The 17,288-nt window shown below is 44.5% G+C and overlaps 1 protein-coding gene across 1 annotated transcript; it reads right to left on the reverse strand.

The window, feature by feature from the left end:
- Positions 1 to 9,672: 9,672 nt before the first annotated feature.
- On the reverse strand, positions 9,673 to 16,699 carry LOC142825092 (maestro heat-like repeat-containing protein family member 2B). Its single transcript, XM_075916775.1, has 4 exons — positions 16,532 to 16,699; positions 11,071 to 11,163; positions 10,310 to 10,379; positions 9,673 to 9,680 (listed from the first exon to the last, which is right to left on the reverse strand). The coding sequence occupies exons 1-4, from the start codon at positions 16,640 to 16,642 to the stop codon at positions 9,673 to 9,675; spliced, it is 282 nt and encodes a 93-aa protein (XP_075772890.1). The 5' UTR covers positions 16,643 to 16,699.
- Between the last annotated feature and the right edge of the window lie 589 nt (positions 16,700 to 17,288).

Consider the following 17,288-nt stretch of genomic DNA (forward strand, 5'->3'; position numbering starts at 1 on the left):
CAATCACCATTTTCGCGATCGGGGCTTTTTTGCGGAAAACAAATCTCTGCTGTCTACACTGGCCCTTTTGTGCAAAAGTTTTTCGGTAAAAGACTTTTGTCCGAACGGGAGCAGCATAGTATTTCCGCAAAAGACCTGACAATCTTACATGAGATCGTCAGTGCTTTTGCGGAAATTCAAGCAGCCAGTGTAAACAGCTGGCAAATTTTTCCGCAAAAGCAGATGATTTTGCGGAAAAACTTGCCAGTCTAGACACAGCCCTAGTGATTGTGTGCATGGAACATGCACACACGTATTGGAATGGACAGGAGCAAGCACTTGAAGAAGAATGGAAAATTCTGGTGAGTAATCCAGAATTTCCCCAGATCTTCTCAGGCTTATCTGTCACTAAGTTCTTTCATTTCATTTTCAGCACTTGCCACAAAAATGTTCCTTGTCTCGATTTACACAAGACTGTAAAGAGCTCTAACTAGAAAAAGATACATGAGAAAGTCACCAAACCTTGTCTTGTCTTTGCTGCTTTTTAGGTTTACACATAATAGATTTTCCTTTGAATGTAAAAAAGTAAGAAAGACTCCTTTACGAGTACCCCAGTGATGCACTACCATCATTAGCATGCTGGTTTTCAGGTTAAGTTCTGTGTCATTCCCAGTGGTACTATGAAGCTATTTATAATTATAGCAGTCTGAAAAATGGTAAGTCTGTTTCGCAAAACAGGAGGAATTTTTTGTTTGTTTGTTTTCTTGATTTTCAATGCCACAAACAAAAAGTGAAAAACTAAAACCATTTTTCAGTTCTTTGTTTTCTCATTTTCTTACCCCTCATCACCATCCCTTTTTTCCCTCTTCCATTTTCTGATTGAAAAGAGGATTAAAAAAAGAATTAAACAGGAAAACAACTGGAAAAAAAACCCATCTGTTTAAAAAAAAATAAATATTTTCTGTTTGGGTTGGGGTTGTTTTGTTTTTGGTCGAAAAATAACACAAAATAAAAAGTTTCCGTGAAAATGTTTTTGAAAAAAAACCCATATTTCATTAAACAAACATTGCAAATAAAATGATTTGTCCCACTCTGCTAATAATGAATAATTTATAATTAATTCTTTCCCAGCTGATACATTTGGGCGCAGGGATGTATACTAATACACCTGAAAGTCATCCTGTACCTGAAGCAGCATGTGCTCCCACTGTTCGTGGTTCAGAGAATTCTCTGTGTTTCCTATAAAGCAGGAGGCAAAACAACAGTGTAATTTATAACAGCAAGAATAGCTGTCCCCAATATACCCTCTGCAGTCAATCTTCTTAAAACTATCTGAGTTTTCAATGATAAAAGGGACCTATGCCAATGTAACATACCTGGGATTTCAATGATAAAAGGGACCGATGCCAAAGTTCTCTACTGGGCTAAGAAAAAGTATCACGTTATACATTTTTATTCAGAGTCAGTCAACCCACGAGGAGCGAGATGCTGGACACTCCATAGGATACTTTGGGGTTGCCACCCCAGCTCCTACTTTGGGAGAGACCATGGTGGCCACCTCAGTTGTCCTATGGATGGGTCCAAGAGAGACCCAGCAGCCTGCACTGCCCTGCCCCACCCTGCCACACTGCCCTCTCCCAGCCTGCTGTGTGCATTGTATCTGTGGCAGTAGGAAGCAAAGTGCCCTGGTTCCAAGGCAATGCGCTTCCCATGGCCACGGCGATGCTGGGAGAGGGCTGTGGGGCAAGGCGCAGCAAAGCGGGCTGCCGAGCCATTGTCACTCCTGTTGCTTTGGTGATTGCGAAGGCAGGAGCCCATCCTACTGCCATCCTGCACCAGGACCCCCCAGTAATCCCTCAGCTCAGAAGAGGGGGCTTCAGCAGCAGGGCAGAGCAGGGGCAGGAAGGGATAGGGTAGGGCAAAACAGGGGCAGAGTTTGGAGAAAAGGTGAAGCAGAGGCAAGGTGGAGCCTGGGGCTGGTGGGCTGCCCTAAGCCTCGCCCCTGGGGAGTGCCCCAAGCCCCACAACCCCTGACAGCCCTGCTCCTAATTGCTTTTGTCTTTAATGGGAGCTGAGGGCACTTGGCGTCTCATCAAACTATTTAGCACTAGGGACATTAAATATAGTTTAATTGACTAATCGACTAGTTGATGAATTTTCCATCGACTAGTTGATTAGTCAATAAGCGGGGGAGCCGCAGCAGGGTTAGCTCTCAGTCCCGGCAGGTAACCCTGCTGTGGCTCTACCTTTAAAGTGTATTAACAGCTGACAGGCTCTTAATACATATAAAAGGCTGAAGCGCGAGCCGGGATACCTGACTGCTGGCTCACGCTAGCTCTCCCCTGCTGAGCTTCTGATTTTTTACTGTATTAAGAGATGGCAGGCTCTTAATACATTTAAAAAGCAGAGTCGCAGCATCTGGGATGGAGCACAAGTCAGGAATAAGCTGATTTCCGGCTCGCATCCAGTACCCGCTACTACCCTGTCTCCTGCGGAGATGGTGCTTGGGGGAAACCAGCTTTTAAGCCGGCTCTCCCCAGCACTGGCTCCTGCTCCCCCCACTTGCTGTCGCTGCTAGAGGCAGCAAGAGGGGGGGAAGCAACTGGTCAAGGAACTAGTCATCTATCCAATAAGCTTTTGCTTATCAGATAGTCAACTAGTTACTTACATTCCTATTTAGAACATCAGAAAACTGGACTTAACTATGCATGCACATTTTTCCTGCATAATACAAGATTCTGACTTGATCCTAAACTGGTGTAGCTTTACTGAAGTCAGTGGAATTATACTGATTTACATCGACTAAGAATCTGGCCCTGTTTCTGAACAGCCAGCTCTAACTTACCCTTCTTTAATGTCTGTAGAACATAGTGCTGTGGACTCTGTACAGAAACAGCAGCAAGGGAAGATACAGCTCTTTTTTTTTTTAATAGCAAGCCCACTTGAAAATTGTAGGGTCCAATATATATCAGAAACACATTGGGATTGTGCGTCACTTAGGGTATACCTACACTAACCACTGGATCAATAGGCAGCGATTGATCCAGAAAGGGTCAATTTATTGCCTCCAGTATATATACGATAAATTGACCACCAAGTACTCTCCTGTCAATTCCAGAATTCCACCAGAATGAGGACAGTAGGTAGAGTTGACAGGAAAGCATCTGGTAAGTAGATCTAAGTGTATCGATTTCAGATACATTATTCACATAACTGAAGTTGTGCAACTTAGCTTGCTGGCTCACAGTTACATAGTACAGAGACTATATTGTCCTAGCTTTGTATATTGACATAACCCTGTAGTATAGACACAACCAACGCTAAGTTTTTTCCCACTGATGTCAATAGTTTCATACGACTGTAAAATTGGTGAAAGACATCAGGCCTACAATACCTAGATTACACATTATACGTAGGGCACCCACTTGGTCAACATAGCTTTGTTGTGACAGGCATGGATTCTATCGCTAATATATGGATTAAGTTTCCTTACAGAAAGAAAAACTGTGGGTTTTTAAATTGAACTAATCTTGACAAGAAACATAGGCTGCGTCTAGACTGGCAAGTTTTTCTGCAAAATCATCTGCTCTTGCGGAAAAACTTGCCAGCTGTCTACACTGGCCGCTTGAATTTCCGCAAGAACACTGATGATCTCATGTAAGATTGTCAGTGTTCTTGTGGAAATGCTATGCTGCTCCCATTCAGGCAAAAGCCCTCTTGCGCAAATGCTTTTGCGCAAGAGGGCCAATGTAGACAATGCGGTATTGTTTTGCGCAAAGAAGCCCCGATCACAAAAATGGCGATCGGGGCTTTCCTGCGCAAAACTGCGTCTGGATTGGCACGGACGCTTTTCTGCAAAAAGTGCTTTTGCGGAAAAGCATCTGTGCCAATCTAGACGCTCTTTTCCGCAAATGCTTTTAATGGAAAAACGTTTCCATTAAAAGCATTTGCGGAAAATCATGCCAGTCTAGACGTAGCCCTACGGTTTAATTTTTCAGAAAAATTCAGTTTGCAAAAATCAGACTGTACTTGTGACCACAAAAACAGTGCATAAGAGTTTCGCAAACCTCCAGTTTCACGTGTATTGACCTTCCTAAATAACCACCTAGCTAAGAGCAGGAAGATTCTGCTGTAAAATGGTCATTCAACTGAAACCTTCCTGCCCTGATTCCATCCTAAGTGGTTGGCCCCCGGTTTGACACTGGAGTTAGCTCACTGGTTCACAATTGTAGAAAAAGTGAGGTGTCTAGAACCCCAGTTTCAATTCCACACTATTCCCACGGACTGCAACATGGATGGCACCACACATGTCAATAGGAATCTGCATTTTCTGCTTTCTCTTCTATCCTCCATGGACCACGTCACTCCCAACTAGCACTTTACCTTCAAGGTGCTGCAGCAGAGCTGGAATCTTTACTCCCCACATCTCACCCACTGCTGCATGGAAATGTTGGTGCAAGGCTTTTAGCAGCTGCAAGACAGAATATCCTTGTCCTTCTCTCTCATAAGGAGATGAGGCTACAACCTGTCAATGAGGGAGAAAGCACAGGCTAAGTTCTGCAGCAAGATACCAGCTTGTTCCTGAAGGAGGAAATATTTCAGATTCTCTCACTGTGGAGACTACACACTGTAGAGCTGCTGCTTCTACTGCAGTGACTTCCTAAAGAAGAAAGTATTCTAACTAGCATGAGGGTGTAGAACAGTGTGTCTCTGTCTGATCGGGGAGGGTGGAGAGAGACCCAATCATACACATTCTTCAGCCTAAAGCATTTAGCTGGAAAACTGATTTTTATACTTAACTGTTCCACTTCACATTTCTCAGAAAACCTGTTCTCCATGGTCTACTTACCAGGAGTCGTGCCAGCAATCCCTGAGGTGTAGGGAGTTTCCCTGGGAAAAGAAATAGAAGATCCTTAATTATGCCAGACTTTGGAGAATCCCGCTGATGTTGTTCACCTAGCCATTTCCAATATGCCCACCAATGTTGCATGCAGCTGATAATATTTGCATTTCCATAGAGTTTTCAGGCAGAGCATCTCAAAAGTGTTTTACAAACATGAGTTAATTCCTCCTCATAGCACCTCTAAGAAACTGGCGTTAATTAGTCTTCAATTTCACAAGTGGGAAAGCTGAGAGAGAGCAAGTGATTTCCCCAATGTTATATCAGAATTTTGGTGGTGATCTGGAACCAGAACTCCCAATTTCTAGCTCCCTCCCATTGCCATGTTTTAATCCCAAGACCATCCTGCATTCCTTTTAGTCTCTTGACTGAAGATGAGAGAATTGGAACAGGCTGAATCTGGTCATTTCATAGTGGCTGGTGAGAATAAATGAAAGAGTTTCTGTTATAAACCTTGTCCACTGTAGTCCAGGCAAGCAGCTTCTCCTCCTTCTTGCATCTTTTTCTCAGCCATTTCCTGGAGGCATCTGCAGAGAGGCTTCAAAGTGCCAGTGTACTGAGTTGGCACCACATACATTAGAAGCCTTGGCCATAACACCTGCACAGAAGAGCAAGACAGTTCAACACTTGGCTATTTTCATTCCCCCACCTCCTACTGGCTGAATCCTTCTGTCATGCACCTTCTCCTTTTAGTCATCACTGACCCTTCCCTATCTCATTACCTTATCTCGATCTCACTTTCTCCTCCCCTCCGCCATCATCTCACTCTACCTGTCCCAGTGATCCCTCTCTCTACATTTTAAGTACGCTGCCTTGTTAGGTGAGCATTAGCAATCTGGTTTTCATCTGGAGATGAATCATCTTTTCCTGCATTATAAAGCTACTTAGACAGCACCATAAATTCATCCTGCACTTTTCAGACATACAGAAGGCACAATCACGGCGCCAATAACTGTTTAAATACAGGATCACCAAGTCTACATTTCCAAGGTATTCATGGGGAATCTAAGGAGACGTTGCACTCAGGCAATCGTGGTAATTAACAGAAGACCACTGCATTATGGTTCCTTCCAGTGAAGTTCCTTTTTATCTTGTCTGTACTGTGAATCGCTTCCTCCATGATACAGAGGTCCCATCATCTCTGACATGAACTTGACATGCTGTACCTCCATTATCCTGACTGGCAAGAAGCTTCCTTATGGAGAGGTACAGTAGATATACGGAAGAATGTCTTTATTTCACGAAGCAGTAGCAACATGTCACTTACTTGGGTCATTCCAGTGATTGATACGTCCAGGCCTTGCAGGATGTGAATGCACATAGTTTGGATAGTGCTTTCTTCCTGAACATCCTGGGAGGGAAGTTTTGTCCCCTGCTATGAGATAGATACATAGAATTTACTAGCTAGTGGGAAAACACTGGCTGTAGAATCGGTGTCTATTTCTTACAAAGCCTTTCTGAATATTGACCTATGAGAGCTTTTCCATTGCATTAGGAGTGCACAAATCATAAAATCATGGATTAAGGATGGAAGGGACCTCAGGAGGTCATATAGTCCAACCCCCTGCTCAAAGCAGGGCCAGCCCCAACTAAATTATTCCAGCCATGGCTTTGCCAAGCCTGGCATTAAAAACCTCGAATGATGGAGATTCTTAAGGGAAGAGAATAACAGAAACACCTAACTGGTGGGTCAGAACCCAGGCTTAGGAAAACCCCAGCACAAGGGGACACAAAGAAGATGGAGAGAGGCTGTTCTCAGTAGTGACAGATGACAGAACAAGAAGCAGTGGTCTCAAGTTGTGTGTGGGGGGGTGGATCTTAGGAAAAACAATTTCACGAGGAGGGTGGTAAAGCACTGGAATGGGTTACTGAGGGAGGTGGTGAGATCTCCATCCCTAGAGGTTTTTCAGTCCCAGCTTGACAAAGCCCTGGCTGAGATGATTTAGTTGGAATTGGTTCTGCTTTTAGCAGGGGGTTGGACTCGATGACTTCCTGAATTCTCTTCAAGCCCTATCGTTCTATGATTCTATAAAAGAGTTCCCTGAACAGTATTCATTTTTTGAAAAATTTTCAAAAAAGAACATTTCTTCTTTTTATCTCTGAGGAGAGCCACTCAGACTCTGCCCAGTGGAAATAAATATGCAGAACCTAGAGGGAGCCATTCTGTTTGTTCTGATGCCCCAAGCAGCTTGATCATTCTGTGCATAGTGAATGTGAGTCTATCTATAGGCTAAATTCTGTTCTTCCTTACACCAAACTAAATATTAATCAGCTCTACTGATTTCAGTTTAAATAAGAGCAAATGTGGCCTGATGAGAAAGAGTTGCCTCCTACTTTCTTTGAGATGAGTAGGATGAAAAAGATGCAGTTGGTGAGTACTGCCATAAGCTCCCACTTCGTAGCTAAAGGGCCAGGCAGAGCTAAGATCCTCAACAACTTACTGTAAAGTTAATGTATATCATGGATCCCATCATGGAACTCTGTGTCTGGAGTCCATGACTCTGCCCATAGCTGGAAATACCCATTGAAAAGATTTTGAACTAGTACACATAGAACAGAGTATGAAGTGTGCAGCAAACTTTTCCAGGTTCTAGACATCTTGATGTAGGCTGCATAACTTCAGTGTTTTGCTAATAGTTGATGTATGCTTCAGCAGCCACAGGATTGGGCACCAGTGTGTTCTTTGGAGAGTCTATTTATAAAAAAGATGTGCTTCCTTATACAAGAGCATTTCACTGAAAGATTGTGTTGTCAGAATTTTCACTGACTTGCCCGAGGTCTAAGGAATGTAGGTCGCACTGTCAGATGTAAATATCCAGAATCAGATTCTGGTCTCTGTTACACTTGTGTAAATCCAAAATAATGCCACTGAAGTCAGGGGCATTACCCTGGCTTTACACGAATATCACTGATCAGATTCTAGCTCTAATCCTTCAGTCCAGCTGCATCCTTGAGCATCCAAAGCTCCCACTGAAGTCAAGGGGAACAATCAGCATGACAGAATGGCAGAACTGAGTCCTAAGTGTTAAGAACTTTCCTTACCAGATTTCTGGTGGACACATCGAACTCTCTGAAAACGTATGCAACCATATCCCCTGCTGCACAATTCTCCACACTTCCTGAACTGAGCAGCTTCAGGACAAAATGGAGAGCTGCCATCCTCACCTGCAAGGGTAGAGATTATGCACGAGTTATTATTATCCCTTCTGCATGCAATATGAGACAGGATATGAGAGTCCTTTTGCTTTTGTTTTTATCTCTTTGGAATGGTGGCTGAAGTACAAATGATTAACACATCTGTTATGTAAATTCCTTGCAACACTGGCTACAGAAGTACCATGCAAATGCCAGTTTTCACTTTCAGGTGACACTGTAATTAGGAAAAAGGCAGCATTTTCTCCTATAAATGTAAACAAACTTGTTTGTCGTAGTGTCTGGCTGAACAAGAAGTAGGTCTGAATGGACTTGTAGACTCTAAAGTTTTACATTGTTTTGTTACGGTTAACAAAAAATATCTACATTTGTAAGTTGCATTTTCACGCTAAAGAGATTGCTCTACATCACTTGTATGAGATGAATTGAAAAATATTATTTCTTTTGTCATTTTTACAATGCAAATGTTTGTTATAAAAATAATATAAAGTGCATAGTACACACTTGTCATTGTGTTGTAATTGAAATCAATATATTTGAAAATGTAAAAAACCACAAAAATATTTAATAAATTTCAATTTTTAATCGCATTAATTTTTAGTTAACTGTGATTAATTGAAACCCTATTAATAATCTCAGCCTAAAAATGTGTCTCATTGTCAGACTCTCCACTGAGTGAAATACTTCCCAGATATTAACAGCAATACCACTATTCCACACACAATCTTACCTTAGCACTCTGATCACTGAGAGCAGATTGCACTGCCTTCACAATCAGAAACTTTCTAACTCTTGTCTCAGGCACTGAAAGATAAGGAGAAGTGTGCAGTATAGTATATCTTTGTTCCAAACACTCATGCTCCACATTAGAATGTGTCCTGGGCCCTATTTAAGAGTACTACCAAGCTTCACTCATATACAGAATCAGCGGGGAAAATATAGGACCAGACTCTGATCTCAGTTACACCAGTCTAAGTCTGAAGTATTTCCACTTCTGTAAATAGCACCATCATACTATCCTGATGGAAATATTGTAAGAGAGTTAGACAAATGGAGGTTAGTGAAGTTAGTCTGTGTTTACCACCAGTATAGCAGAATTCGGAATCTATTCTAGAGTGTCTAATACTTATTCAGTCAGGAGTACTATTTTGTTTTTATCTCATTATTATTAACATGCATCCGCCACAAGATTACATTTGTATTTGAACCTTGAAAATATCTTAGGCTACATTCAGCACTTAATTAACCCTGTTGATTTCTGTGTGACCACATGGGAGTAACTTAGAGCAGCACTGGGTCCCTTTAGTGAATTTCCAACCCTCTGGTGAGCATGCATCTAAAAGGGTGTCGCAAGGAGAAGGGAGAAAAATTGTTCTCTTTGGCCTCTGATGATAGGACAAGAAACAATGGGCTTAAATTGCAGCAAGGGAGGTTTAGGTTGGACATTAGGAAAAACGTCCCAACTGTTAGGTTGGTTAAACACTGTGAAAAATTGCCCAGGGAAGTTGTGGAATCTCCACCACTGGAGATATTTAAGAGCAGATTGGATAGACACCTATCAGGGATGATCTAGACAGTGCTTGGTCCTGCCATGAGGGCAGGGGACTGGACTTGATGACCTCTCAAGGTCCCTTCCAGTTCTAATAATCTATGACTATATGACTCCATGCGTTACAGCAGGAGCAGATGACCGTTTTGCGGGGCTCCGGGCAGCATAATTCCACGCCCCCCCCCCTTTGACACGGCGCATGCACAGTGACGCCAGGCGCATGTGCGGTGGCACCACGGCGCGTGCGCGGGGCTTTTTGAAGCGCGGGACCCGGGGTGGCCACCCCGCTCACCCTGCCCTATATCCGCCCCTGTGTTACACATCCTCTGTGCCCCATTTGCAGAGATGATGAGTATGTTATAGCCCTACCATGCCTGCAAAGCCTTGGTTCTTTAGATCAACCTATAGCAGCTCATGCTTTTAGCTCTGGATGTCCCCAACTCAACCCCCAGCACGATGGCGATGATCGCAGCAGTCACAGTTACTCCTGTGTTACTTACAGTCAGCACCAATAATAGCTGTGAGCAGATTCAGGGATGCCACACGAACAGTCTCATTCTTAATCTTCAGCTGCGAGTGCAGAAATGCTATGAGGTCATCAGGAGAAGAACGGGCTGCAAAGGAAGAAATCACATCCTCACTAACAACTGAAAGCTCATTCTTACTACACCTACAAAAGAAGGAAGTTACAAGGAAACTACTGTGTAATTTGGAGTCTCTTCCCCTACCTAGCAGTAGGATACAATAGCATAGCTCCATTTGATTTTCCATGATGAGCTGCTGAGTTGGAGAACAGATCTGTGGGAAGAAGAGAAGTGATCAAAGGAAAACTAATCAGAACAAGCAACTGAAAAGAAGATGCTCAATTAATTTCTAAGCACTCACTTCCTACCTTTCCAAATAGAGCTCTGAACCCAAAATAAATGGTACTGACTGCACAACAAGAATCAGAAACAATGACCGATACATTGGATAACAGAAGTTCCTGCTTTCAAAGTGTTTTTAGCAGCAGAGCTAATTGAATCAAGACTTGACCCTTGGTAACTGGTTCAAATGGTTAATTATTCCACCATAAAAATGTAGGCCTTATTTGCAGTCTGAATTTGTCCAGCTTCATTTTCTAGTTATTGGCTCACGTTATGCCTTTCTCTGCTAGATTATTACATATGTTTCCCCACATAGATATTATAGACTGCAATTAAGTCACCCTGTCACAGGATAGGTCCTCCCCATTTGGATGGGATCAGTTTTTACTATATAACTCTAACTCCCTCTAATAACTGGCTTATGCTAAAATTGCTTTACAAACTGAGCTGGATTTTAGCTAATAAAATGAGACCACTATCTGCTTATTCTTAAGCCAGCAGAAACTAATAAGGCATAAGAAGGTCTCCGGGCTCTTCACTAGCATTCAAAAGATGTTTATTCTTAATATGCTTCAGATCTGCTGTGCTTAAGCTCAAGTGATACAAGAACAAGTTCCCCTCACCCGGTCGTGCAGAGCACTGCAGATGGCTTGAAATTTCCCTTTAGGTAGAAGGATCTTATATTCACCGGAGACTTCCAAGAGCTGCCTCAGACTCTACAACAGAGGGTGAAAGTTAGAAGGTGGGCATACAAAGGAGCAATATGCAATGACTGAAGCAGGTTCATGGAATTCATAGATTCCAAGGCCAAAAGGGATGATTGTCATCAACTAGTCAGGCCTTCTGTATGACACAGGCCTTAGAAATTGCCAAAATAATTCCTAAAGCAGAACTTTCAGAAAAAAATCCAATCTTGATTTTAAAATGATCACCTTGACTCTTGGAAAATGGTTTGAATGGCTAATATCCCACCACTGAAAAGGTAGACCTTATTTCCCATCTGAATGGATCCTGTTTCAGTTTGTAGCCACTGGATCATGTCATGCCTTTCTCTGCTAGGTCATTACATATATTTCCCCATGCAGATATTATAGACTGTAATTAAGTCACCTGTCACAGGGTAGGTCCACCCTGTTTGGATGGTATCAGGTTGTGGAGGAGTTAAAGAACTAAGGCAGCCCAAGTGGCCTAGTCTCCCCAACCACCATAGCAGGCCTGGTTCTTAGAGCAGCATTGCCTAATAGTCAGGGTCAGTGCAGCAGCCCTTTAATGAGGCTCTTCAGCTCAATGACCCAAGCCCTTCTAGGTACGACCGTGCAACCTAGTGCTCAACCACCCTTTGGGGCAAACCAGTGTTGCCTAGTGGCCAGCCCTTCTCCACCAGGCTCTACCTACTCCACAGGGTCCCAGCCCAGGGCCTTGTCTTGCAGCTCAATGGGGTTTCTTCCAAAACATGCAGAGTCAAAGCCTAATACCTCAACTCAATAATGCTTAGTTCACATAGATTACTTCCCACCATTCTTCTGCAGCAGGTCATCTCAGTAACTCCGTGGTCTCTCCTCCATCTGTGGCATTGGATGGTTGTGGGGGGGTCAACTGGAACCACAGGCTGGCTGGTTTCTGCATCCTAGGGCACTGGCAGTCCCTCCACAAAAGCCTGCAAAGCACCTCTGCTCCCTTCAGCTGTCAGCCTAGACAGAACTGAGCTGCTCCCTTTTATATCCTGGTTCCAGTTGGAGCATTCCCAGCAAGTATGAAGGGGCATAGCCCACAGATCATGATTAGCCCCCGCTGAACCATGCATGGTGGGTATCCTCTGTCACAAACACTCCCCCTTAAGAGGGTGTCCATTGGTGGACCTTCCTCTTCATCGTCTCCTTCCACTTGGGAGAAGTCTGTGTTTGCATGAGCCTTCCCTGGCCCAGTGTAACATACAGAAGTCATAGGGTTGGAGCGGGAAGTACTACCTCATGATTCAGGCACTAGTGTCCTTCATGTTATTAATCCATCTGAGGGGTGCATGGTTGGTGACCAGTTGAAAGGGCTTCCTCAGTACAGAATATCCCAGGGTATGTCTACACTACAGCGCTAATTCGAACTAACTTAGTTAATTCGAACTAAGCTAATTCGAACTAACGCATCCAGACTAAAAAACTAGTTTGAATTAGCGTTTTGCTAATTCGAACTAGCATGTCCACATTAAGGGGACCCTGAACCGGGGTTAAGGATGGCCAGAAGCAGTGCCGGCAGGGCATCAGAGGAGGACTTAGAGCGTGGAGATGCTGCCTCAGGCTAGCCGAGGGCTGTGCTTAAAGGGACCCGACCCCCACCCCAGACAGACAGTTCTCAGGGGTGCCCCGCTTGCAAAGCAGTCCTGGCTTGGAGTGCCCTTAGTGCCCACACTGGGCACATCACAGCACTTGGCCATCAGACCAGCTGCACTTGCCGAAGGCTGCCATCTGGGGAGAGGGAGCAATTGGGGGGCTGCAGGAGAGCTTCCACCCCCAGAAGCCCGCAGAGCCAGCCCAGTCCTCCCCATCGGGGGTTTGTACCCCATTCCTCCCTCACCTCCTTCCACTTACCCTTCCCTAGCCCCCTTCCTGATATACAAAACAAAGAAAACGTGTGGTCAAAAATAGAATCTCTCTTTATTGAACAAAACTCGGGGAGACTGGGAAAAGGAGGTGGGAGAGGGGAAGAGAGAGGGTGGCAGAGGGGAGGGCAACTACAATGATCAGATGTTTGGAACAGGTCCCATATGAAGAGAGGCTAAAGAGACTGGGACTTCTCAGCTTAGAAAAGAGGAGACTGAGGGGCGATAGGATAGAGGTCCATAAAAGCATGAGTGGGGTGGAGAGGGTGCATCAAGAAAAGTTCTCCATTAGTTCCCATAATAGAAGGACTAGAGGACACCAAAGGAAAGGAATGGGTAGCAGGCTTCAAACTAGTAACAGAAAGTTGTTCTTCACAAAGCAAAGAGTCAACCTGTGGAACTCCTTGCTGCAGGAGGCTGTGAAGGCTAGAACTAGAACAGAGTTTAAAGAGAAGTGAGATAAAGTGATGGAGGTTGGGTCCATGGAGTGCTATTAGCCAGGGGGTAGGAGTGGTGTCCCTGTCCAAAGTTTGTGGAAGGCTGGAGAGGGATGGCACGAGACAAATGGCTTGGTCACTGTCTTCGGTCCATCCCCTCCGGGGTAGCTGGGGTTGGCCACTGTCGGCAGACAGGCTACTGGGCTAGATGGACCTTTGGTATGACCCAGTAAGCTCAGGGCTCAGGTTCGGGGGTCTCAGTGGACCCCCTTGATTTTCATGCACACCTGCTCCTGGGTGGCCAGGCTGGCAGCTCTCCTGCCCTAGACGGCCACTTTCCTGTGCCTAGTGTGGAGGTCGTGGACGAGGTCCACGATGTCCGCACTAGATCAGGCTCGTGCCCGCCTCTTGCGGTCCTGGGCAGGCTCCCGAGAGCCGCCAGCCTGGTCCCGGGAAGAGGGGGAGGGCTGGGTGGCAGCGGGTGGCTGGCTCGAGCCGTGCCAGGTGCAGGGTCTGCTAGCTGGGTGCTGGCAGGCTTGCACCTGGCACGGGCACCGTAGCCAGCCCGTGCCCCTTTAAGGGTTCCGGGGCTGGGAGGAGGGCAATAGAGTTTCCCTGGTGTTGGCCAGAGTGGCCACCAGGGAAAGCTGGGGAGGGCTAGCCTCCCACTAGTTCGAATTAAGGGGCTACACACCCCTTAATTCGAACTAGTAAGTTCGAACTAGGCTTAGTCCTCGTACAATGAGGTTTACCTAGTTCGAACTAAGCGCTTTGCTAGTTCGAGTTAAGTTCGAATTAGCAGAGCGCTAGTGTAGCGCCTATCAAAGTTAATTCGAACTAACGTCTGTTAGTTCGAATTAACTTTGTAGTGTAGACATACCCCCAGGGTGTAGATCACCCACGTGATGGCCAGGGCGTTCCTTGCTATCGTAGGGCAGCAGGTCTCTCAGGAGAACAGCTTGCAGCTGAGATAAAGGATCTGGTGCTCCTTCCCACCTACTTCTTGAGATAGTACCACTCCTGGTCCTACCCCCGAGACCTCCATTTGAAGGATAAAAGGCTTTGTGAAGTTGGATGGGATAGGACCAGCTCTTGGTTCAGCTGCTTTCACAGGGCCTGGAAGGCTTCCTCTCAGTCTTCTGATTACTGGACTTTCTGTGATTGGGTGTTCTTCATCAGGTCCAATAATAGGGTGGCCAGTGTGATGAAGTTGGGTACTAAGCAGCCACTGTGTCTGAAGTATTGTGGCACCTGTTTCTTTGTCATGGAGGTGGGGCAGTCACACAAGCCTTAGACCTTATTTATCAAGGAGCTATAGTTTTCCCCTTCCTACTGTGTTCACTAAGATGGCACTTGGCTGGATTCACAGTGAGTCCTGCATCTATTGGGGCTTACAATACCTTGCTAAGATGTCAGAGGTGTTCCCCCCAGCTGGTGCTGTGGATGACAATATTCTTAATGCACACAGCTGTATATTGCATATATGTTTGCCATATTTGGTTCATGAGCTGCTGAAAAGTGGCTGAGGCTCTGTGCAGCCCAAATGGCATCATGCTGAATTGCTATAAGCCAAGCAGGGTGTGGAAGGCACTCTTCTCACAGGAAGCCGGTATCAGGGGTATCTACCAATATCTGTTGGTCAGTTCTAGTGTGGAAATGAACTTTGCATTTCCCACTGTATTCCTCCTTGAGATTTCCCCATGTATGCATCCCAGTATCACTTCAGCTTTTTTGACCACAGCATCGCATTTGTAGGTCATGTTCAGCTGAGTATTCACCAAGTTTCCCAAAATATTTTTCAGAGTTACTGATTCTCAGGAAGCATCCCTCAACATGTATGTATCACCTACATTGTTTTGTTCCTAGATGCATCTATTTACATTCAGCCATATTTAAATGCACATTTATTGTTAGCACCCAGTTTACCAAATGATCTATATCACTCTGAATCAGTGAGTTGTCCTTTCCATTATTTACCACTCCCCAATTTTTATTTCATCTGCCAATTTTATCAATGATGATTTTATGTTCTCTTCCAGGCTATTGATAATGAGATGACAGTCTAACTCCTTCCTGTACCTACACACTTTTCTTTTTTGCTGCTTGAAGCTTCCAGGATATCTCTGATGAAATCTACATATTTTACTACATTTAGGCTCTTGTGTAGTCTTCTGATACTTTTAGTCAAGTCCATGAGGCATTGATTCCCTCAAAGTCATGGGCATTCCAATCCCAAAAGCAACCACATATTCTGGACCAGAAAGCCAACATAGATTGGGAGTAAACCATGGGGGAAGTGGGGAGGGGGGAAGGGCAGCAGGGTTGTGGCCCTGGATTTGCTGCTTGGCTTGTACTGAGCCAGCTCACATAGACTGAGCATGCTCAATCATACTACTGAAGCCAACTGCCCTCAATCCATCCTCTCACTATCAGCAGACAAGAGTTACCTTGGTCATGTGATACTGAGGGTAGATGAAATAAGAGAGACAAGGTGGGTGAAATAATATCTTTAATTATATTATCTCACCCACCTTGTCTCTCTAATATCCTTGAACCAACACAGCTACAACAGCCCCGTACACAACGGTAGATGAAATAGACAGTGATTTTATATCTATCTAGTTATATAATCTAAAGCAATGCACTTCAGGCCTTCTTAGTATTAATTATCAGCTACTGGCAGTTTACTTAATACTGCCCAGAGACAACACACAGCAGCCCCTGCTCTGAGGAGTTTATTTATAATCTAAAAGAGAGACACAGAGTTGATAGGATGTACCAGTAAATCACAAGGAGGGAGTATCTTATGGGGGGGGGAGGGGCAGGTGTTTTGTTTCTTACCTCCTTAGCATCTCCAGGAAACAGAAGATACTTTTCATGAGAGGCTTTTACCTACAAAACTTGTCACCTGGGTCACCATGTCTATAAAATCAAGACTTGTGTGTTTATCTATTATCTAACAAGTCACTATGTAGACCAGGAAACGCCACTGGTAACAGCTAGTGCAGTTCACCTATGCGCACACATTGATAGTTATTTTAATAAGTATCTCACCTTGGTGACATGAAAAACATTAACGTCCTCTTTATATTGCTCAAGGAGCCATGGGATCTGTTCGAACACCTTATCTTGATACTCTTCTTTATGCAGGAGGAGGCTCATCATGGGACCAAGGGCTAAGATGATGGCCTGCTTGAGCTACACAGAGACACAGAATTTATGTTCCTACAAATTCATTCAATATCATGCAATGGGCCCATCTTTTTTACTTCTGATGAGTGCAATTTCCCTTTTCCACTGTTGAAACAGCCCTATCTCAATATTTCCTGGTAAAGAATTAAGACTCATGGGCTTCGTCTACACTGGCATGATTTTCCGAAAATGCTTTTAACGGAAAAGTTTTCCGTTAAAAGCATTTTCGGAAAAGCACGTCTAGATTGGCAGGACGCTTTTCCGCAAAAGCACTTTTTGCGGAAAAGTGTCTGTGGCCAATCTAGACACGCTTTTCCGCAAAAAAGCCCCAATCGCCATTTTCGCGATCGGGGCTTTTTTTGCGGAAAACACTACTGTGCTGTCTACACTGGCCCTTTTGCGCAAAAGTCTTTCGGAAAAGGACTTTTGCCTGAACGGGAGCAGCATAGTATTTCCGGAAAAGCATTGACGATCTTACATGAGATCGTCAGTGCTTTTCCGGAAATTCAAGCAGCCAGTGTAGACAGCTGGCAAGATTTTCCAGTCTAGACACAGCTATGGTGTTGGTTTCAGAATTATATTCTACTGCACCTCACAACTTTCCCAAGTGGGATATTTC

The sequence above is a fragment of the Pelodiscus sinensis genome, unplaced genomic scaffold (assembly GCF_049634645.1).
Source record: "Pelodiscus sinensis isolate JC-2024 unplaced genomic scaffold, ASM4963464v1 ctg133, whole genome shotgun sequence".
NCBI classification, from domain to species: Eukaryota; Metazoa; Chordata; order Testudines; family Trionychidae; genus Pelodiscus; species Pelodiscus sinensis.